Source organism: Hemitrygon akajei, chromosome 7 (assembly GCF_048418815.1).
Source record: "Hemitrygon akajei chromosome 7, sHemAka1.3, whole genome shotgun sequence".
Lineage (NCBI taxonomy): Eukaryota > Metazoa > Chordata > Chondrichthyes > Myliobatiformes > Dasyatidae > Hemitrygon > Hemitrygon akajei.
The window spans coordinates 27,778,526-27,801,768 of NC_133130.1; the positions used below are offsets into that span (position 1 = coordinate 27,778,526).

The 23,243-nt window shown below is 42.1% G+C and overlaps 1 protein-coding gene across 1 annotated transcript in view; it reads right to left on the bottom strand.

Moving 5' to 3' along the window:
* Positions 1-23,243, bottom strand: part of prkd3 (protein kinase D3) — a 363,813-nt gene that overhangs the window by 150,116 nt on the left and 190,454 nt on the right. The window contains exon 5 of the mRNA XM_073050552.1: positions 2,130-2,261. Within this exon, the coding sequence (XP_072906653.1) occupies positions 2,130-2,261 (132 nt within the window). The remainder of the gene's footprint in view (positions 1-2,129; positions 2,262-23,243) is intronic.

Genomic DNA, 23,243 nt, shown 5'->3' on the forward strand with positions numbered 1-23,243 from the left:
CTCAGCCATTTCTTCATGGCTGATCCATTTTTCCTCTCAGCCCCAATATTCTCCCTTCTCCCCTGTATCCTTTCATGCCCTGACCAATCAAGGATCTATCAACCTCTGCCTCAAAGACACAAAAAACTTGTCCTCCACAGCTGCCTATGGCAACGAATTCCACAGATTCACCGCTCTCTGGCTAAACAGATTCCTCATCTCTGTTCTAAAAGGATGTCGCTCTATTCTGAGAGTGTATCCACTGATCTTAGACTCTCCCACCAGAGGAAACATCCTCTCCATATCAATTCTATCAAGGCCTTTTGCCATTCAATTGGTTTCAATGAGGTCACCCCTCAATCTTCTGAATTCTAGTGAATACAGGCCCAGAGACATCAAATGCTCTTCATATGACAAGCTGTTCAATCCTGGGATAATTTTCGTGAACCTCCTTTGAACCCTCTCCAGTTTCAACACATCCTTTCTGAGATAAGGAACCCAAACCTGCTCACAATGCTCCAAGCAAGGGCTCACCAGTGCTTTTTGAAGTCTCAACATTACATCCATGCTTTTGTTTTCTAGTCCTCTTGAAGTGACTGCTAACATCGCAATTTGCCTTCCTCACCACAGACTCAACCTGCAAATCAACCTTTAGGGAATCCTGCACAAGAACTCCCAAATCCCTTTGTACATCATTTTTTTGTACTTTCTCGCCGTTTAGAAAATAGTCAACCCTTTCATTTCTTCTAACAAACTGCACGACCATATACTTCCCGACACTGTATTCCATCTGCCACTTCTTTGCCCATTCTCCTAATCTGTCTAAGTCCCTCTGTAGCCTCACTACATCCTCAAAACTACCTCCCCCTAATCTTTGTATCATGTACATCTTCCCTGTGTAATACTCTGGTTTCCTCACACAGTCCAAAGGCATTTTCAAGTAGGTTAATTGCTCATTGCAAAATGTCCGATGATTAGATTAGGGTAAAATCGGGGTTGTGGGGTTGCTAGAGCACATGGCTTGAAGGGCCAAAAGGAAATACTCGGTGCTGTATCATTAAATAAAATTTTAAAATAATTATATACTCATACGCTTATATTTTTGGATTACTTCAGAATATATGAAATTTTACACTTTAAGCAATCTGAGATTGCTCCATATCTGTTCTTTGCTGTACCACCTTGGAACGTACCACAAGGTCTGATAAAACTGAATGAGACAAAAGACCAGAGAAGAAATAAGTTTAGCCAGGTTGGGCGGGAGGCAAATTTGCAGTCCTGGAGATCTGGATTACTTTGTTGGTCTCGAGAGCTTGTTTTGGAGACACCTGTGGATGGGTTCTCTAAAACACAAAACCGCAACGTGCTCGACCAACTGAGTGAAGCTGAATTTAACAAATATTTTACCGCACAGACCAGTGCACTCGCATTGTCAAAATGGAAGTGGGGGGTGGGGCGGGAGGGTTGTAATGTAGATATTAGGGCACAACAAGGGACATCAGCTGTAACTCAAAAAGACTGCTGATGTGTGGTTATATGGTTGGAGGGCTGCTGTACACTCCTGTAATGAATACATAGCATTATTCTTGACCACAATATTTGCATAACTCAGTCACCCTTGAAAACAGATTTGACAAACGGGGAATCAACAACAGTTAAAAGTTGGTTGCTTATTCATTCTGCACTTCTATGTATTTTGGGATGCGTTCATGAGCCCTGCGATGGCTACTGGCATTAAGAAAAAGCACAACAGCAGCAACCCCACAGCCCCCTCTGAAGTCTACTGCCCATTTACAACCAGCGGATTACGGTCTCCCTTCATTCTACAACTCTATGGATCTTTCTTTCCACTTTTCTATCCTTGCATCGATTTTCATCAACTCTTTTGAAATCTGTAGAGACACTGTTTAGCATGGATCAGCAAATCAGAGAATTCTTTTATACGTTCAGAGGTCCTATCTCCGTCTCAGCTCAGGGTGAACTACGACAGCATCTGAACACAACCTTCTTCCTTCGCAAGGGAGGAAGCATTTAGCACTGGGGAGATGCACTCCTGCTGAGTGTCAAATTTAGACTTTTACATATGAGATGAGACATTATTATGTACTTACAAGTAGCTTCTGTGAAATATTGTATAAATGGACTCTCACCTTCGCATTTTAAGCCTTGACGTACTAATCCCCACAGCATCTCTCCACAGTAGTCACAGAAGGTTGGAGCTTTATAGGAGTGTACATAAAGAGTGTGCGGTCGGATCTGGAAATCTTCAACAGTAGCTAGTGCTGGTAAAAAAGTAAGAGATAATTAATCCTTCTGTATTAATGCCTTTCACTACTAAAATACATTTCAACTTCATTTTCAATCACAATATGTACTTTTGTAAAACTAAATTAGCAACATCTGGCCCTTTAACAATTTGTAATCAAGTGTATTCCTCACTTTGTATCAGGTTAGCCCTACATAGAAAATGGTTCAGCACAGCAACAGGACTCTGATGAACTGAGATGTCTGTGCTGAACAGGATACTAAATTACACCGAATCTCCTCTGCCTGCACATAATCTACATCCTTCCATTCCTTGAATGTTCATGCATCCAACGGCCTCTTAAAATGCCTGCAAAAGGAGATGCGTTGAAGGTGAGAGGCGGTGGTTCAAGGGGGATGTGAGCGTTAAGTTTTGTTGCTCAGAGTCACGGATGCCTGGAATGCGCTACCTGGTATGGCAAATACATTAGAAGCTTTTAAGTGAGCTTTGGATAGGCACATAGTCGTAAGGAAAATGGAGGGATATGGAAATGGTATAGGCAGGAGGGATTAGTGTTTGGATAACTTTTCGATTTGCTTTTTAGCTGGTTCAGCACAACATTGTGGGCTGAATGGCCTGTTCCTGTGTTGTACTCCTCTATGCTCCATGCCTCCATTGTATCTACCCTGGCAGCCCACTCGAGGGACCTTTTGCTATCTTTGTGAAAATCTTGCCTCCATTAAACATTCCCCTGCTCCCCTTGAATGCATCTCCTGTAGTATTTAACATTTCAACCCTGGGGAAAAGATTCTGCCCGTCCACCCCATCCATATCTCGCATAGATATATAAACTTTATTAAAGTTCAAAGTGAAGTTTATTACCAAAGTACATATTTGTCACCATATACAATTCTGAGATTCATTTTCTTGCGGGCATACTCAATCTATAGAATAATTACTATAACAGGATCAATGAAAGATCAACAAGACAACAAACTGTGCAAATGCAAACATAAATAAATGGCAATGAGTAATGAGGACATAAGATAAAGAGTCCTTAAAATGAGATCAATGGCTGTAGAAACATTTCAATAATGGGACAAGTGAAGTTGAGTGTAGTTATCCCCTTTTGTTCAAGAGCCTGACGGTTGAGGGCACGTAACTATTCTTCAGCCTGGTGGTGCGAGTCCTGAGGCTCCCATACCAGCAGCGAGAAGAGAGCACGCCCAGCGGAGCACAGCTGGGGATTCCTAATGATGGGTGTAGCTTTCCTTCGACAGGCTTTCATTGGGAGGGCTTTGTCTGAATCCACTACCTTTTGGAGGATTTTCCATTCAAAGGCATTGGTGTTTGCATACCAGGTACCGATGCAGCCAGTCCGTATATACTCTCCACGACACATCAACAGAAGCTTGCCAAAGTTTTAGATGTCATGCCAAATCTCCGCAAACTCCAAAGGAAGTAGAGGTGCTGCCGTGCTCTCCTCATATCAAGGCCCAGGACACGTCCTCTGAAATAGTAACAGCCAGGAATTTCTACCTCGGATCCTCCAATGAGGACTGGCTCGTGGACCTCTAGTTTCCCTCTCCTGAGGTTTATAATCTTGGTCTTGCTGGCACTGAGTGAGGAAGTTGTTGGTATGATACCACTCAGCCAGATTTTCAAGCTGCCTCCTGTACACTGATTCACCTTTGATTCAGCCCACAACAGGGGTATCATCAGCAAACCTGAATACGGGGTTGGAGCTGCGCTTAACCACACAGTCGTAAGTGTAAAGCACATAGCGCAGGGGACTAAATACACAGGCCTCCCCTCAGCCTCTGATGCTTCAGAAAAGAAGAATTAAAGTTTCTCAATAATCTCATATTTTCTTATGACACAGGAGATTATTCCACCAACTGAGTCCATACAAGTCCATTTCTCAAATATTTCCTTGTCATATATTCACCCTGTCTCTCATGCCATCAACTCCCCTGCTTCTGCTCCCACTCACCTTCGCTCAGGGGAACTGTACTGTACCCTGATGGTACAGCATTGAGATACGGAAGGAAACTGGAGAATCAATATGGTTACAGGTAGAAGGTGCAAACTCCTCACAGCCAGCACACACGGTCAGGATCAATCCTGGCCACAGGAGCAGAGAGGCAGCAGTATTAATTGCTATACCTATAAGCCACTCATTTAACATGGTGGAAGCCATGAAGTGGATTATTAGCCCCATTATAAGAAATACTTTCAAATACTTGCAAGAGAGAAAGACGTTATGGTACCACAGTGATTCGCACAATGCTGTACTGTACAATCGGGTTCAATTCCTGCCACTGTCTGTGAGGAGTTTGTATGTTCTCCCGGTGACCACGAGGGTTTCCTCCCTCAGTCCAAAGATACTGGTAGGTTACTTGGTCATTCTAGGCTCGGGTTGCTAGGCGGCACAGCTTGAAGGGCCAAAAGGGCCTATTCAGCACTGCATCTCAGTAAATCAAAGGAAAAGTAACTATCAACCAATCTCTTCTCAACTGCTTTTCTGCTTCACAAACCACCAAGAAACAAGATAAAAACAGTATATTTAGTTACCAGTTATCAGACATAATGACATTGAAATATTAGATTTTTCCTCTAAGCTGGAACAGAGAGTCTCCAAGTATCGAACCCGACTTTCTAAAGCTTCAGAAGTCGAATCGATGCGAGATAAGTGTTCAGCATGTTTGTCCACTTTATCGTTGATCCGATCCAGTTTGTCTTCTAACTGTTTGAAAGCGGTTTTAATTTGCTTTAAGATTTCGTCTCGGAGATTTGCAAGCGCCTCCATCGTCATGCCCGACGAAGTCGTAGTTTCTTTTCTCCCGGATTTAGAGCTCTTGCTAGACATTGTAGGTTAGATATATTCACAGGCAAGTAAGAGATACCGAAATAATTCCTATCTAAGCTTTATAAAATGGAGACATTTGGTGCAAAGATAGCGACAGTAACGGAACAAAAGTTCGGAGCAGCTAAGCAATCGCCATCTTACCGGAAGTCGCCCATGACATTGAAATATTAAATAAAAGAACTGGAATATTGGAAGAATGGGTAAACAAAGGTAAACAAATCACTGATTAACCAACCTCGTAACCACACACACAACTGCACAGTAACCAAACAGTAACCAGTGCTGCTAACATGCACAGTTTCAACATAAACATTGCTCATGGCACAATCCACTACCTAATAAAAGATCTCTTGAAATGGACAGCTGGAAAACCCAAAATTGAAAAGCTGGGGTGAACCACAAATATTCATTACCAGCAATTTAAACACAGAAGGAGTCTATTCAGACTATTGTGACTAAACCAAGCGAACTTTAGAATCCCACTGTGCAGCTCTTTGCCCAGGTTACCTAGGTATTTCAAATGTCAACAACACAAAATGCTGGGGGAGCTCAGCAGGTCAGGCAGCATCTACAGTTGATGTTTTGGGTCGAGACCCTCCATCGTGGTTGGAAAAAAAGGCGGAAGATGCTAGAATAAGCAGGCGGGGAAGGGGGTGAGGGAGAAGGAAAAGCTAGAAAGTGATAGGTGAAGCCAGGTGGGTGATGAAGAAAGAAGCTGGGAGGTGGTAAGTGGAAAAGGTAAAGGGCTGGAGAAGAAGGAATCTGACAGGAGAGGAGAGTGGATCACAGCAGAAAGGGAAGGAGGTGGGCCACCCGGGTCAGTTAAGAGGTAGGTGAGGAGAAGAGGTAAGAGGCCAGAAATGGAGACCCGGGAAAGGAGAAGGGAAAAAAAAATTACTGGAAGTTGGAGAAATTAATGTCCATGCCATCAGGTCGGAGGTACCCAGATGGAACCCGAGTGTGGCCTCATCATGGCACAAGAGAAGACCAGGGACCGACAATGTCAGAACAGGGATAGGAATGGAATTGATTGCCAACTGGAAAATCCCACTCTTTATAGATCAAGCAGACATGCTCAACAAAACAGTTCCCTGATTTACTTTGGGTCTCACCCATGTGGAGGAGGCCACATCGAGAGCACCAAACACAATAGATGACCCCAACAAGTGAAATCTTACCTCAGTTGGAGGGGCTGAATGGAGGTTAGGGAGGAAGTGAATGGGCAGATACAGCACTTTGGCCATTTGTAGTGATAAATGGCAGGACGGAGATTACTGAGGGACGGACAAATCGACAAGGGAATCATCCAGGGTGTGATCCCTGCAGAAGGCAGAGAATGGGAGGCAGGTAGAGATGTGTTTGGTGCGAGGATCCTGTTGAAGATGGAGGAAGTTGCGGAGAACGATGTGCCGAATGCAAAGGCTAATTGCACAAGTGCTTCTTTGTCATTTTCAAAATGTGTTAATTTACACATGATAGCACAGAATCTGTAATCGGTAGAGCTGGCTGTGAGTACAAAATTCTTTCTTTCTTTTTCAATCTTTTTATTATTATTATTAATATCAACAAAATAAAATTGATACATAGATAATGGGATTACAAACATACACATTTCAACTGAACATGAAAGAATACATAAGCAATAGTTACAGTGTAGTGTTCTCGCTCAGGTGTAAGAGAACTCTGAACTAAACACAGAGGTAAACCATAGTCAATGAAAACAGGATCGCAGTAAGATTAACCGTTTACTGTTCACTCTTCCACATTAACGTATGGTGAAAACTGTTGATAAAACAATACAAAATTTGTACAGTATTTGTTTCCTTCTTGATATCACATTTACATCGTAAATACTTGCAAAAGTAAACTACAACAACTACATTACATTAAAATGCAGCATACAGTCGGAATCTACCTATGCCATTGACTGCTTTAAATACACTTCAACACAAACTATCCGCAACTCTTTAACTAACGAAAACATAAACCTTATCAACCATCATTACTTTTAACAGAATCAGCATTAACATTTTAATTCAACACATCGATTATCTCGTGAACTTACGGCGTTGCTTCACTATGTTTCTAATGCGTAGAAAGACAACTTTTCTTGCGCTGATCTTGCACATGTGAGCCCCCTCTTCCCGTTTCTCCAAACCGGTACTTTCCCACAAGACGTGGCGAGACCAGATGTGACGTCATCGCATGCCGCGATATATCACAGACAACGAATTTACTTTAAACTATCCTAACTTTAACTAAAAAATGCTAACAAACGAATTACTAAAGCGAAAATATTATAACTAAACAAATGCCATAAAGGCAACACATACAGTATAAATAAGTATTCCCAAATCATGGATGATACAAGTAACAAATAAACAAGGCAAACCTAGGTATATCATAATATATATTTTTTTAAAAAGAGAAAAAAAGAAAAAAAATTATGCAAAAAAAATTATGCTAATAATCTAATAACTAATAAGGAAAAAAACGAAAAAAGAAAAAGAGAAAAAGAAAAAATGAAAAAAAGGGCTGTTTATAATATCTAACAAAAATACAAAATCATCAGTGTCGTCAACTCCGATCCTCTCAACATATATAAAATCGAAACTGGAAAAACAAATAGGCTTGGAACAGGGTCATATTACATCATATGAAAATATTGAATAAATGGTCTCCATATCTTTTCAAATTTAATAGAAGTATCAAATACAACACTTCTAATTTTTTCTAAATTTAGACATAACATAGTTTGGGAAAACCAATGAAATACGGTAGGAGGGTTAATTTCTTTCCAATTCAACAAAATAGATCTTCCACCATTAATGTAAGAAATGAAATCATTTGACAAGCAGAAGAGGATAAATGGAGTGAGTCCATCATTGGTAAACCAAAAATTGCAGTAATAGGATGAGGTTGTAAATCAATGTTCAATACCGTAGAAATAATATCAAAAATGTCTTTCCAATATTTTTTCAAAAGCGGACACGACCAGAACATATGAGTTAAAGACGCTATCTCAAAATGACATCTGTCACAAATAGGATTTATATAGGAATAAAAATGAGCCAATTTATCCTTGGACATATGAGCCCTATGCACAACCTTAAACTGTATTAATGAATGTTTAGCACATATAGATGATGTATTAACTAATTGAAGAATTTTATCCCAATTCTCAATAGGGATAGTAAGGTCAAAATTCAGCCTTGGTTTTTCAATGTATTATCATCATGGATTTTCAGATCCTGCCCAACAACTGCTGTATCCCCACCCTCAATGCACCATCAATAAACTTAAGCCTCCTCTGGTGTCCCGTGATACCACATACCCCAGTCAGAAATAATGTATATGTCCAATCTGTCAGCATGCAAATCCATCCACTGACTTGCTCCATTACCCCGGTCTCCAGCATTACCTGCATCTCATTCAAGCTCCTGCTCCAATGGTCCAGCCCCTACCTCTGGCTCAGTGACAATTCAGCTCCTCCAGATGCAAGGACTCATTTCAAATCAAATCAGTGGCATCGGTACAAGTACCAGAAATAGAACACTATGTTTCCTTGAACACAGCCTTGAACAAGGGCACTGAGGACTACTAATTACATTAACTATGCCACACGACAGAAAACTGAGCTTGTTAGCAGCTAAACATTTAAAGAAATCCTGCAGTGACTAGAGAGCTCAAAAGTATACAGTGAAATGCAGCTTAACGTTAGCCATAAAGCAACCAGCCAATCCAATGGTCAGATCGGGGAATGACTTCTGCCAACAAAACCCTGTTTTCATTCAGTCTCAATACCACGATTGCACCACGGACCTTCCTTCCAGCGGTTAGCTGCCAATACAGAGGACACAGGATATTGAGAGGCTCCTGCAGAACAGTCAAGGGCAGCTAAGTGGACAATCTATTACCCAAAAAGAGCTGTGCCATGCCTGCTCAGCTTTGGCAGCTGTGCATAAACAGGACTGAGGTTTCTAAGGAAAATATACTGGAGGAACTCAGCACGTCAGGCAGCATCCACGGAAACCCAATTGCACCCATGTGACAATCAACCTGCAAACTTGCACATCTTTTGGATGTGGGAGGAAACCAGAGCACCCGGAAGAAAACGGCATTGGTTGCGGGGAGAACACACAAGCTCCTTACGGACAGCAGCGGGAATTGAATCCGAGTCAGTGGTACTGCAGAGCAACATTCCTGTGCCAGCCCAAGATGGTGGAATCTCTTTAGCAATAAATCTGGTATAATGTCTACACGTTGTAAATATGTTGATGCAAGGCTATCATCTGACATTTCATCGGATGAACATTTTATGCTCCAAACTTCTTTATCCTTTTTCAGGTTAACTCCTGGATGATAGAAGCTACATTTCCATTTTTCACCTTGCCAGTGAAGCAGTTTCTCTCGCTGTCCAGGTTGCAGTTCAGCTGCCAAGTGAGAATAACAACTTCCAATGCTCCCACAGCCCCTTCACCATCTCCCTTAGTTCTTCCTTCACTCAGCTCTTTCCAGTGATCCGGCTGATTTCACTTGCTAATCATGTGATCTTTCAGCAGACAAAAGATTGAGTGCGAGGTATTGTGCATAGATCTCTGGATTTCACACAATGATGACTCAGAGAACAGAAAGGTAGCTAGAGAGCTTAGTAACATGGTGTCGTGACAATAACCTTTCACTCAATGTCAATAAAACAGTAGAATTAGTGGTTGACTTCAGGAAGGAATCACTGCACACGCTCCTGTCTGTCTACATCAGTGCTGCTGAGGTTGAGAGGGTTGATAGCTTCAAATACCTCAAGTGTGAACATTGTCAATAACCTGCCCTGGTCCAACCACTTTAATGTCACAAGAAAGCTCAGGAGGCTAAAGAAATTCAGCATGTCCCCGATGACTTTAACCCATTTGTTACGATGCACCACAGGAAGTATTCTGTCTGGATGTATAATGACTTGGTATGGCAACTGCTCTGCGTGTGACTGCAGCGAACGGCAGCGTGTTAGAGATGCAGCTCAGCACATCACAGGAACTATCCGCAACTTTACAGACCCTGTCAACCTCCTCAGTGCCTCCAAAAAGCAACCAACATAGTCAAAGATGTTGTTCATTTTGGACATTCTCTCTTCTCCCATCGGGCAGAAGATACAAAATCCTGAAAGCACATATTGTCAGGTTCAAGGACAGCTTCTACTGGACCTGGAGATAAACTACAACTCTGGATGCCTATAGTGTGCTCGTAAAATTATTAAAGACCCATCCCATCCCAGACACTGTCTATTCAATCTCTTGTCATCTGGTGAGAGATACAGAAACACCTTAGAACAGCTTCTTCCTGAGGACTGCTGAATAAGACTACAACCTGGCTTGCCAATGGCCTTGGAGTGCGACAGGCTCTGGAAGTCACTTGCTGCATGTAAATATGGGATTCTTTGAAAAAAAGGCCATATGCACACCACATGCACTGTAAATATCTATTTTGCATGGACTGGAATAGCACTGCAATCTTGTTGTTTTGAGAAATGACAATAACGTTCTACTCTATTCTATCCCACTGCTATCAGACTCTTGAATGGACCTCTTGTACAATAAGAATGATTCCTTGCCTCACAATCTACCTCATCATGATTTTGCACTTTGTTCACTGACACTGCACTTTTTTGGGTAGCTTTTACACTTAATTCTGCATTGGTATTGCTTTGCCTTATTCGAGTTCAATGCACCATGCAATGATTTGATCTGTATGCATGACGAGCTTTTCACTGTATGTTGGGACATGTGACAATAATAAACCAAAAGAAAAGCACGTGATGGAATTTTGCTGTCTGGCACAAAGACACAGAGGCTGGATCATCAACTGGCTTATGAAGGTAGCAGTGAAGGGCTCTCTCTCTGTGGCTTGGATGATAATGTCTGTGTCTGATTACTAAATCAGCTAATGACAGGAAGATTGGTGGAGCTGTAGATATGAGGGATGATTGCCCAAGGATACAGAAAAACATAGATCAACTGGAAAATTGGGTGGAGCAGTAGGAGATGAAATTTAATCCAAGCAATGCATCTGACATTGTCTAATTCTGGTCGGGCATATACAGTAAACAATAGGAATATCAGAAGCAATGATGAACTGGGGGACCTTGGGGTGCACATTTACAACTGCCTGAAAAAGGTGGCACAGGTCGATGGGATAGTATAGAAGACATTTACGTTGCTTGAATTCAGAGGAAAAACATTGAGTATAAGATTTGGAACATCACGTCGCTTTATCTACCATTTATTGAGATTTAGTGCTAAAGAAGCCTTTCCGGCCCTTTGAGCTACGCTGGCCAACAATCCCCCAATTTAATCCTAGCCTAATCACAGGAAAATTCACAATGACCAACTAACATACCAACTGGTATATCTTTAGATGATGGGAGGAAACCAGAGTATCCGGAGGAAACCCACGTGGTAACAGGGAGAATGTACAAAGTCCACAAGACATAGAAGCAGTATTAGGCCATTCAGCCCATCGACTCCACGCTGCATTCTATCATGGCTGATCCTGGGACCCACTCAACCCCATACACCTGCCCTCTCACCATATCCATTGATGCCCCGACCGATATGGAATCTATCAACTTACGCTCTAAATAGACCCACGGAATTCTCACTTGCAGTCTATGGCAGAGCATTCCACAGATTCACCACTCTTCGTCTTAAAAAAATCCTCCTCACTTCAGTTCGAAAAGGTTGCCCCTCAATTTTGAGGCTGTGCCCTCTAGTTCTGGATAGCTCCATCAGATGACAAATGTGTTATAAAGTTTCAGCATTATCTCCTTGTTTTTATATTCTATTCCACTTGAAATAAATGCCAACATTGCATCTTCCTTCTTCACCACAGACTCAACCTGTGAGCTAACCTTTCGGGAGTCTTGCACAAGGACTCCTAAGTCCCTTTGCACCTCTGATGCTTGAATTTTCTCCCCATTTAGATAATAGTCTGCACCAAAACGAAAGCCGAAGAGATCTGCCAAGGTCGCTGGTACTGTAAAGCGTTGTGCTAACCACTACACAACCATGCACTCCTCGTTCATTAGACCACACTTGGAATATTATCTGCATGGTGGTTGCACCAAAACAAATTCAAAGGAGATTCACCAGGACTGGAATGGCAAAGTGAGATTGGATAGGCTGGGATGGTTCTTACTGGAATTTAGGAGACTGAGGATGACCTGAGAGGATTATAAAATCATGAGGCTTTCTCCTGGGACAGAAAAGTGTAAAACTAGAGGGCTCAGGTTTAAGGTGAGAGGAAATACTTACAGGAGAATGAAGGGACAGTTTTGTACACAGAGGGTGTTAGGTATTTGTCAAACTGCCAGAGGTAGTAGCAGAGTCAAGTACAATAACATCAATTAAAAAGTACCTGGACAGGAAGGGTAGAGAGCAACATGGGCCAAATTCAGGAAAATGGGAATAGCAGAGATTGGCATCTTGGTTGGCACAGATGAGTGCAGCTGAAGGGTCTACTTGTGTACCATACAAGATGCCCAAACTGTGCTGGTTTATTGCTACAAACTACATATTCCGCTCCTTATATTTTTTGCTTATGTTGAAACTACTTCAAGTTTCCAGCTATAATTAATCTGAAAACCTTGGTCCGGGATGCTGGCCTGGGAGAGGACATCACCCATCCTACCCGTGCATCTGAAGGATTGTGTGAAGACAGCGCAGTCCTTTCAGGTGAGGCAACACCTCACCAGCAAATCTACTGGGGTAGTCGACTGTGTCCAGTGCTTCCATTCCAGTCTCCTCTACATTGCTGAGTAATGCCAATGTAGAGTGGGCTGTTTCATTGATCACTTCCGCTCCACCCACCAAAAGCAGAACTTCCCAATGGCCAAACATTTTAATTCCAATTCCCATTCCGACATATTGGACCACAGCTTCCTCTTTTCTTACGATGAATCCAACCCCAGGGTGGAGGTGCAACACCTGATAATCCATCTGGGTAGCCTCCAACCTGATGGCATGAATATTGATTTCACCGTCCAGTAAAAAAAAATCATCCCCCATCCTCTTTTTCTATTCCTCACTCTGGCCTCTTATCTCTTCTCACCTGCTTATCACCTCCCCCGAACCTCTTCTCCTTCACTTTCTCCAATGGTCCACTCTCCTCTTCTACCAGATTCCTTCTTCTCCAACTGTTTACCTTTCCTCCTATCACCTTCGAGCTATCCTTCTTCCCCCTACCTCCACCTTTTTATTCTGGCATCTTCTCCCTTCCTTTCCAGTTCTCAAGAAGGATCTCGGCCCGAAATGTCGATTGTTTATTTTTTTTCCATGGATGCTGCCTGACATGCTGAGGTCCTCCAGCATTTTGTGTGTGTGTGTGCTTTGGATTTGCATCATCTGCAGAATCTCTTGTTTATGATCGGTGACATTTCTCCACTATTGTAAGGAGCACACAGAGGCCATCCATAAATAGTGGCAGGAGAGTACATTGTCTCAGACAATTCACCTATCCAGTTTCCTTGTTGAGCAGACTGTGCATCCTTCTCATATCTCTTAAGCTCAGAACACACTGGACCAGAGTCAAAGTGAGTCATCACTGAGCCCAAAGTGCTGCCCAAGTCAGCAGCAACAAGGAGACGTCTTTTCATTATTTGCATGAACTGTATCCATATTTCCCCTATCTGCTCTGTTTCACCTGGTTGTATACAGCATCTAATTTGCCATGAATAAGGATAATTCACCATATTCAAGCCATTAGTCAAAACAAGTCACAGTTCATATCTGCCTAGAACAGTATCATCTATACGCAGTCTTGCATTTCTGTCCTCTGATTGCCTTCCAGCCACAGGGCTATAGTTAATATGAGTGGAAAGTTTTGAATGTAGGATACATAGATGACATCTGATCTTTTTACTGAAATAATTGATGTCCATTACCACATGTCTTCAATTTACTAAAATAAATGCTATTTTTATGAATACACCACATTACAAATTGTTCACTGATTTCATCTACGACAAGTTCACAGTATCAACACCTGCAGACTACAAATTTTAATTTGAAGTTTTCCATTCAAGTTAATGGCCTGTTTTCCTGACTTTGCCCAGCCTCTCTCAAACAGGGCTAAAGAATTTGGCAGTTTGCAATACGATGGCACAGTTCCACTTCCCTGAGATTCACATTGAAAATTATAGCTTGCCTTTGCAATCACCTCCTCAAGCTCTGTCAGTATTCTGGGCCATGTACCATTTGGGTCTGTTGATTTTTCTAATTTTAAACCCATTACCTTGGAAATAAAAACTTATCTATATTTATCTTCAGTACTTTTCTTTCCACTTCCTTTGCACATCCTTCGAGAATGCCACTAGTATCGGCCTTTAAAATCATAGCCAAGATACTTAAGTATTTCTGGCAACCTCTTTCTCTCAATGTAAAATTATACCTTCAGATGCTCTAACCCATCTTTGTTTTTACTGGGGCTTTTATCAAAGCCCTTGACATGATTCTTTCCGCTGAATGTCAGAAAGAATCTCTGCAGACAGAACAAAGACACAAAATTACTACCACATTGTCATAGCTTTGTAGTTAAGAATAATTTGGTATAATTTAAGGATTTATGGAATTCAACCTTGCTCTCAACACCAGCAAGACCAACAAATTGACTGTGGACTTCAGGAAGGGGAATTTGGGAGAGGACACACCAGTCCTCACGTAGAAGTGCAAAAGGTGAGCAGTTCTAAGCTCCTGGGTGCCAACATCTCAGTAGGTCTTCCCTGGGCCCAAGACACCGATGCAAGGAGATTAAGTCTGCCACCAAGGACTCCTACAAACTTCTAGAGATATGCAATGCAGAATGTTGTGTTTTGTCACTCCCAAACATAAAACTAATCAGAAGGAAAATAAGGAGCTGGGAATAACTCATGTACGTTCTTAGTTCTACTTTTAGCGAGACACATGCATATGACAAAGTGGCATAATGATGTATGCCATTTACATACTTTTACATATAACCTGTAATGAATTATGAAAACAACAAAGAATGCTTAATCAAACAATACATTTACAATACTACTTGAATATTAAATACATAACACCCCTTAGTTATGAACTCTAACTCAATATAGAATGCATCACAGTATATTATATAATACAACTACTATACAGACATCCACAACATAGTACATTTTAAATTGTCCCATTCAATTTAATCGACATGGAAGATTTCTCACTCTTGTGGGATAACGCCTTTCCTGACAAGAGAGATCACCCTGGCATGTGAGCATTGTGGATGTGAAGCCATCTCAGGTTCTGGCGCCTCCTCTGTGGTGGCTGTAGGAGTTGACACAGGGACAGCAGGAAGTGGTTCTGACAACTCTGAACACCTTTCTTCCAGATGTGTTGGCATCCTGAACAGCTCCTGGCAAGCTACTCATCCTGCTAATCTACCTCAGGCCACCAGACAAAGCTTTGAACCAACACTATCATTTCGACCACACCTAGATGATTGGCATGCAGCTCCTCCAACACTTTAGCTCTCAGTTCAGTTAAGGTAACCTCCCTCAAGGGCAAGTTCGTTCTGTTGCTGGTAAAGATGGGGGAACTGGGAATTCTCCTGCACATTCCAGCCATTGGGTGTTGCCATGTAAACCTGAGACAGTGTGCTGTCTTTTCTGCTTTCCCTTTGGATCATCTCTGCCAAGATTGGCTGACTTTCGATCTGCATTAGGGGTTGTTCTAATGTCAAGAGGAGTGTCCTCTTCTGCAAAATTTTCAGGTATTTACTTTTTCCCCCAAGGGTAAACAAGACAATCGATCTTCATTTCCATGATTAAACTGATCTTCTAAAGGTGTCCTCCAAGAAACAGAGCAAATCTCTGCATTGGTGCTGTTGCTGTTCGTGGAACAACCTTCTGTGAATTGAAAACCGACACTAGTGATTGATGATCAATTCTATCCCATACAAATAGTGGTTGAAACATTTTAAACTCCAAACCAGACTCAAGGTCTCCCTGTCAATCTGTGCATAACTTCTCTCTGCAGCAGTAATTGAAAGTGATGCTATGGGGTGTTCTTTACCATCACTCATAACATGGGGCATGACTGCACCTATATCATAAGGTAATGCATCACAGGCAAGCTTCACTGGACGATGTGGACCGCAATGTATGAGTACAGTGTCTGACTCCACCATCTCCTTTGCCTTTTTGCAAGCCACCTCACGCTGCTTCGTCCGTTGCCATTTCTTTCCGACCTGTAGTAATAAATTCAAAGGATGTTGCACTGTTCGGCAGGAACCTGTTAGAGCAATGGACAAATCCTAAAAACCTCAAATATGACAAGTCCCTTTGTCCTTGAGGAATCCACCATCGCCTGCATTTTCTCAGTACACTTGTGTAATCCTTGTGCGTCAAAGGTGTGACCACAGTAAGTGATGCTTGGTTTAAAGAATTCATACTTGTTGCATCATGGTTAGGGAATTTCCTTTTCCACACAAGACTCAGTCCCAGGTATTCGTTAGGAGACTCTTTATTTACGTGACACGGAGAGCCGTCCCTCTGACTCTGCACATAAGTACACATATCCTCTTTATAGTTGATTCTAACGGGTACGGTTTGTTCAACATTTCCATATTTGGTATTGTTCGAAGCAAACAAGAGGGAAAAACACCTAAGTCACATAGCCTCATGGTGTACAGCAGAGGGCAACTCACATAATCTTCTATCTACAGCAGTAGGCTAAAGGGTAACACTAAAGACAACCTTGCTGTGTAGAGGGCAGCACCACGATTTTCTACTGATCCAGGCATTAAGAAATACAGGCACACAATTCTATAGTCTTGCAAAGGTTATTTACCGAACCTAGTTGGCCAAAATCCTCCACAACCATGCCCTGAGCCAATAATTTTCTAATCATTTTAACAATGTCTTGAGAACTTGGAGATGTTTCCTATCATCCCTCCTGGTAACAACAATGACATCCAGATATCATAGAGTCTGGACATCCTTGCAGATCTGGTCCATAGCTTTCTGCCAGAGTGTAGGTGCAGAAGCTACAACAAAAATAAGCCTATTATAACAATAAAGCCCTTTGTGAGTGTATGTGGTAAGAAACACTTTGGACTTCTCTTCATCTCCATGTGTCCATAGGCCTCAGTCCACTTTACTGAAGTGCTTTCCACCAAAAAGGTTTGCAAAGATATCCTCTATCCCGGGCAGATGGTATTATATACTTCGAGTACTGCGTTGGCTTCTTCTCGGTTAATGACACCACTGAAGTTGCCCGTGAGCATGCTGACAGGGCGCATCACAGCACTGCAGCCTCCAATGCGTAGGACTGCAAGACAGCCGCATTTGTCAGCTCAACCAGCTCCATCACAGGCACAATACTTCCCACCATCTTCAAAAGAAAGTGCCTCAAGAAGGATCCTCGACATCCAGGACATGCCTTTCCCTCATTACCACCACCAGTGAGGCGCCTAATGACTACACAACAGAGCATGAGAAGCTTCTTCCCCCTTCATCAGCGATTTCCGATTAGCGCATCAACCCACTAATACTACATTATTCCTTTTTTTTTCACCATTTATTTTCTGAGTTAAAGTAATTGCAGTCTTTGCACTGCAGTCCACAGAGGATCCTCACCAGTAGTGCTTCTGATTAGTATTATTGTAACACTCACTGCATTCTACTCATATGGACTTCACTTCTATAAAGTCACCCAAGTTTGTTCACTGCGTAAAGTCCCACAAACATGTATAACAAATGTCTTGGCACTCCATTTTCCAAGGCAGAGCACTGATCTTCTCCAGTGTGAGGCAAGGTCCCGATTACTGCTTTAAATCAAAACTGAAATTATAGTTCTGAACCCTGAGTAGATTGCGATGGTGGAAATGTGTTGCTTGCAGGTAAACAAGGACGTCACCCACTTCAGTGGGTACAATGTTGTCATAAAAAAAGCTTCTCTTCTTCCTCCTCACCCCACCAAAATGTCCCAGAAAATATGATCCGATTGGACAAGTGCTCCCCAAGATCGAAGAGACAGAACTGTGTTTGGCTTACGAAGTCCGGCACTGGGACTGAAGATCACAAAAAGAAATATATTTCATGAACACTGAGAGGGGTGGGAGGGCTTTAAAACAACACATACATTTTAATGGGGTACCTCAAATATAACTTGAAACTTTAAGCAGCTGAGGTGAATACAAACACTAAGTAACCTGCAATAATCTATTTGGGGGAAAACACACTTCAAAATCTCACTGGGCACGACTGATTATTTACACAATCACATGACTTCCTTATTCAAATAAACTTTACAGAGAAAAAACAGAACCAACTGCAGCTTAGGGAGGTGTGTTGAACAACCCAGCGCTGTGGTCTGACACAGGAAACTTTAGAGCTAGAAGATAGCAAACAATGTATTGCTGCTCGAGTACCAACTCACTGTGTAACACCTGGTACATCACCATAACTAACCACAGAGCCTCAGAGGACTAACAGAGCACGTAGTATGAAAAACACTGCAGACACCTGCTCTACCCCAATACTTCTATGTTCCCGCTCAATTCTTTCAAAGCAAAAAGCAGTTTTTCATCCCATCCACAGACAATGCAGCGGTTTCCATTATCCAGCATGGACTTCCTGAAAGGCTTTTGGAAGCAGATGTAACAAGTTACTTTCAAAAGTGAATCAGATTAATACTGATCGAGAGGCAAAACCTCTGCTAGCTCCTTGAAAGAGTAATGATGTGGCTCTGATTGAGAAGTTTTGAAACTCTTTTAAAGTGCAAAGAGAAACACAAGGGCTCAAAGGGTATCATTGTTATGCTATGGAAGTCCACGCAGTATGAGTAAATGTCTCTTGGGGCCCAACATTTATTAAGATTTGGATTTTTCTGGCAGGACTTAACTGAAAACAAATTTTAAAACTACCTCTGTCAGATAGGTAGCAAATGTCATAAAGAATCCGGAATATAGGAAGTCTTTCTTTTAAGCATTAACTTTCAAGATGACAGGACATTCTAAAGTGCTTTAATACCACTGGAATATTTTTAAGGTGACCGAGGTTACAAGAAAGGAAACAGACAAAAATTTGTCCAATCACCAGTGACGCGATAAATAAAAGATCACCTGTTTAACCAATGTTGGTTGAGGGACAAATTGGAGCATTCCTTCCACACTGCATTGGGTTATAAGTATTGATAAGTGCATGCCTGAAAAGGAACTTGAAGCCACAGCCTTTGGGTTGCATATTGACATTATCTACTGTATTGACATTATCAAAAGTCTAAAGCACAAACATATAGCTCGGGTGCCCAGGACTTTTTCACAGGATTGTAGTAATTTTACGTATTGTACTGAACTACTACTGCAAAAAAACTAATTTCATGACATATAGGAGTGATGACATGAGTCTCTATTGTGGACTGAGAGTGGGAAGGAGGCAGTGAGAGGGGAATCATGGTTGGGGAAAAAGGGAAGGGAAAGAGGAGGGAGCAGGAAGCACCAGAAAGACATTCTGTAATGATCAATAAAAGGATTGTTTGAAATTAAACAACCTTGCCTAGTGTTTGAGGGCTGACTGTGTCTGCACCTGCACCCCCCCATCCCTTTCACTCCTTCTCTGCCACCTGTTCCACACACCTCCAGCGGTGCTCCACCCTCACCATTCGCAACACCCTCAACTCCCGCCAGATTTACAAACTCACACTTCGCTCCACGTTGACAAATACAGTACCGTGAAAAAGTTGTCATCCTAGCTATAAAAATGTGCTTCAAGCTTTTGCACGCTACTATAGATGCTATCAAATGGCTGAAAAGGATTTGTCTAGTATTCTCAAAGCATTACAATAAAGATTAAATAGAATGAAACCAAAAGAGCAGGTGAATAGGAAGATCGACATACATATAGATCCTACGTGATATCAAAGCTCCTTACATTGAACAGTGGCCACTGACGTACCACGGGAAATATGACAACTACTCTGCGCAGTCAGCTCAGGTCATTCACCTCTGTGCTTGTGATTCCCCTATATAAAACAGGGGTTCCCCATGTACGATGATGCCCAACTCTTCTTTGACGTCCTGATGAAGGGTCTCGGCCTGAAACGTCAACAGCGCTTCTTCCCATAGATGCTACCTGGCCTGCTGCGTTCCACCAGCATTTTGTGTGTGTCGCTTCAATTTCCAGCATCTGCAGACTTCCTTGTGTTTGCTCTTATTTGAAAATCCCATTTGGTAAAGAGAATATATCCCCCACTGATACAGGTGCATCACTGGAGGTACTGACAAACTGCCCAGTAAGTCTGTCCAATTCTAATAGGGACTCAAGAGACAGCTACTTCCTATTAACGCACAAATCTGGAATTATTTGTTTTCCCCACCCTCAGCAAGTAGGATGGTCACCAGTGGCAAAGTGGAAATAGGTTCACACTGACTCAGTGGGCTGAACGGTATGGATTTCCTCTCTTTCATTCGCTGGGTGGCACCCAAGGTGGAGATTCTGTCCCATTAAATAGTCGACAGGGGCAGGGAATCAAGGAGGTAAAAAGCCACAATTTTTATTTAACTATTAAAGTACAGGGTTGTACTAATGACAATTTCTTAATTTCCAAAATTGACTGTTCATGCGTCGGTGCCAGAAGCTGTGGACATTTGATATGGTAAGAGGAGCGAATGTGAATTATTTTTCCTTCACAGCAACCACAAGGTAACACACACATCAAGCCTCTTGATTTTTGCTTCTACACTGTAACTTTTATTTTTGCATTCTCTTCTGGAAGCAAGTGCAGCTTTTAAATTTGCCATACGGTATTTACAAAAGGTTTTTTCCAAATTACTTTCATTTTACAATGAAAGTTCTGCCACAAATTAACAATTAAGTTCTCAAAGAGGCCCATCCAACTCGCATATGGAAAGTCCCCACCTACTAAGATTAATAATCTTCCACAGACTAACCTTCCTCTCACTGTGATAATACTTCCACACAGATTTGCCCGAACACCCACCCACCCTTCTCTCCAAACCACCTACATAGCTACTTCTAACTGTAGCACATACTGTCTGGTTATTACTGCTCAGATAGGGTGAAAAATTCCATGCTCTGCATTCCGTAACCCTTGTCTAATTCCAAAAGTGGAAAGCGGTTAGAATCGGGGTGGGAAGCCTCGCTCACATCACTCTCCTCAGGAAGTGGAAATGTTGCTATGCTTTCTTGAACCAAAGAGGTGGTGTTTAGGGACCTGGTGAGATCATCCGTGATCTGCACTCCAAGAAACATGGTGTGCCCGTTCTCTCCTCAGTGGTTGATGTGCAGTAGGGAGTGGCCAGCCTGCAGCTTCCTGAAGTCTACAGGAAAGAAGGTTGAAAGAGCACCGAGAAAATCCACAAGGATGTTGCTGGGTCTAAAGGCCATGAGTTATAACAAAAGATTGAACAGGTTAGAACTTTCATCCTTGGAACGTAGAAGACAGAAGAGATTTGATGGAGGGATACAAAATTATGAGGGGTATAGATAGGGTAAATGCCAGCAGATTTTTTCCACGAAGGTTGGGTGGAATACAACTAGAGGTCATAGGTTAAGGGTGAAAAGTGAAAGTTTAAGGGGAACTTCTTCACTCAGAGGGCTGTGAGAGTGTGCAACGAGCTACCAGCACAAGTAGTGCATGCAAGCTCGTTCTCAACATTTAAGAGACATTTGGACTGTTACCTGGATGGTGGGGATATGGAGGGCTACAGTGCTGTGCAGGTGAATGGGAGTAGGCAGGTTAAATGGTTTGGTATTTCTGGGCCTTTCTCTGTGCTGTACTTTTGTATAATTCTACTACAGAGGAACCACCAATGTTCCTCATCCTTAAAGCTTTAATAAATAAATCAGAAATTATTTAGAACTTGGTCTCTGCATGCATATGGATGCAAGCATCATCTGCCCACGACATCTCAACTAGGGAGGCTGGGGTGACCATGACTCTGGAATGAATGTGACACAGATTGAAGCACAGTCCATTAGTCCTGCTGATCAGCTCACTAGAGAAGTGCAACACCATGGTGAGAAAGATTGAAAGAGTTGTGGGGCAATTGCTTAACACTCATCAGCACTGAGATTGGATCTGTCATGGGCCCTTTGATGAGGATTGTAGCTTGCTAGCCACCATGAGATGAAGTCAATTTTCTTTGGGTTGTTCTCGTCTCAGTTCATTACAGGTAAAGCCCTCTCCACCACAGAGCATATCCACATGAAGTGTGTGTGTGTATATATATCTCCACATATATATCCACATATTCACCAGAAAACAACATCCATCACCAGGGACCCCGCCATCACCCAGCTCATGCTCTCTTCCCACTGTTGCCATCAGGAAGGTGGTGCACGACCCTCAGGATCCCACCACCAGGTTCAGGAACAGTTATTACCCCTCAACCATCAGACTCTTGAACCAAAGGGGATAACTTCACTTGCCCCATCATTGAAATGTTCCCATAAACTGTGGACGCACTTTCAAGGACTCTGCATCTCATGCTCTCAATATTTATTGCTTATTTATTTTTTTAAATTTTTATAAATTACTCTGGTTTTATTTGCACAGTTTGTTGCCTTTTTCACATTGGAATAATGTCCAAGTTGGTGCAGTCTTTCACTGATTCTATTGTGGTTATTATTCTGTGATGATTTTTTTTTCAGTATGCCCCCAAAAAATGAATCTCAGGATTGTATATGGTGACATACCTGTACTTAGATAATAAATTTACTTTGAACTTTGAATTTGTCCCAACTGACAAGAGCCAAGTCTTTAGTCAAGTTAAGAAGCCATGTAGTTGATGTGTTCGCAACACTTCTCAGAGGTGTCACGGTGTGAAACTCACACTTTACTTGTGGATAGACATGATCTGCACACCCCTTACAGTCACAGCCATAAAACTTGAAAGACTTCTGCCAAGTTGAGAATATGATAATACAGAGATCAAGTTCCTAGAATTCAGATTGTTGATCCCAAGACTCAAGTGTCATCTGCAGCTGGGAAAATTTAAACTCAAGTAACAATTCCTTTAAAATGTGGAACTACACAAAAAAACTTTTCAGTAAGATGAAGCGACCAGCTGTTTTTTGGTAAAAACTCATCCGATTCACTTCTGCCCTCCAGGAAAAGAGATCGGCCT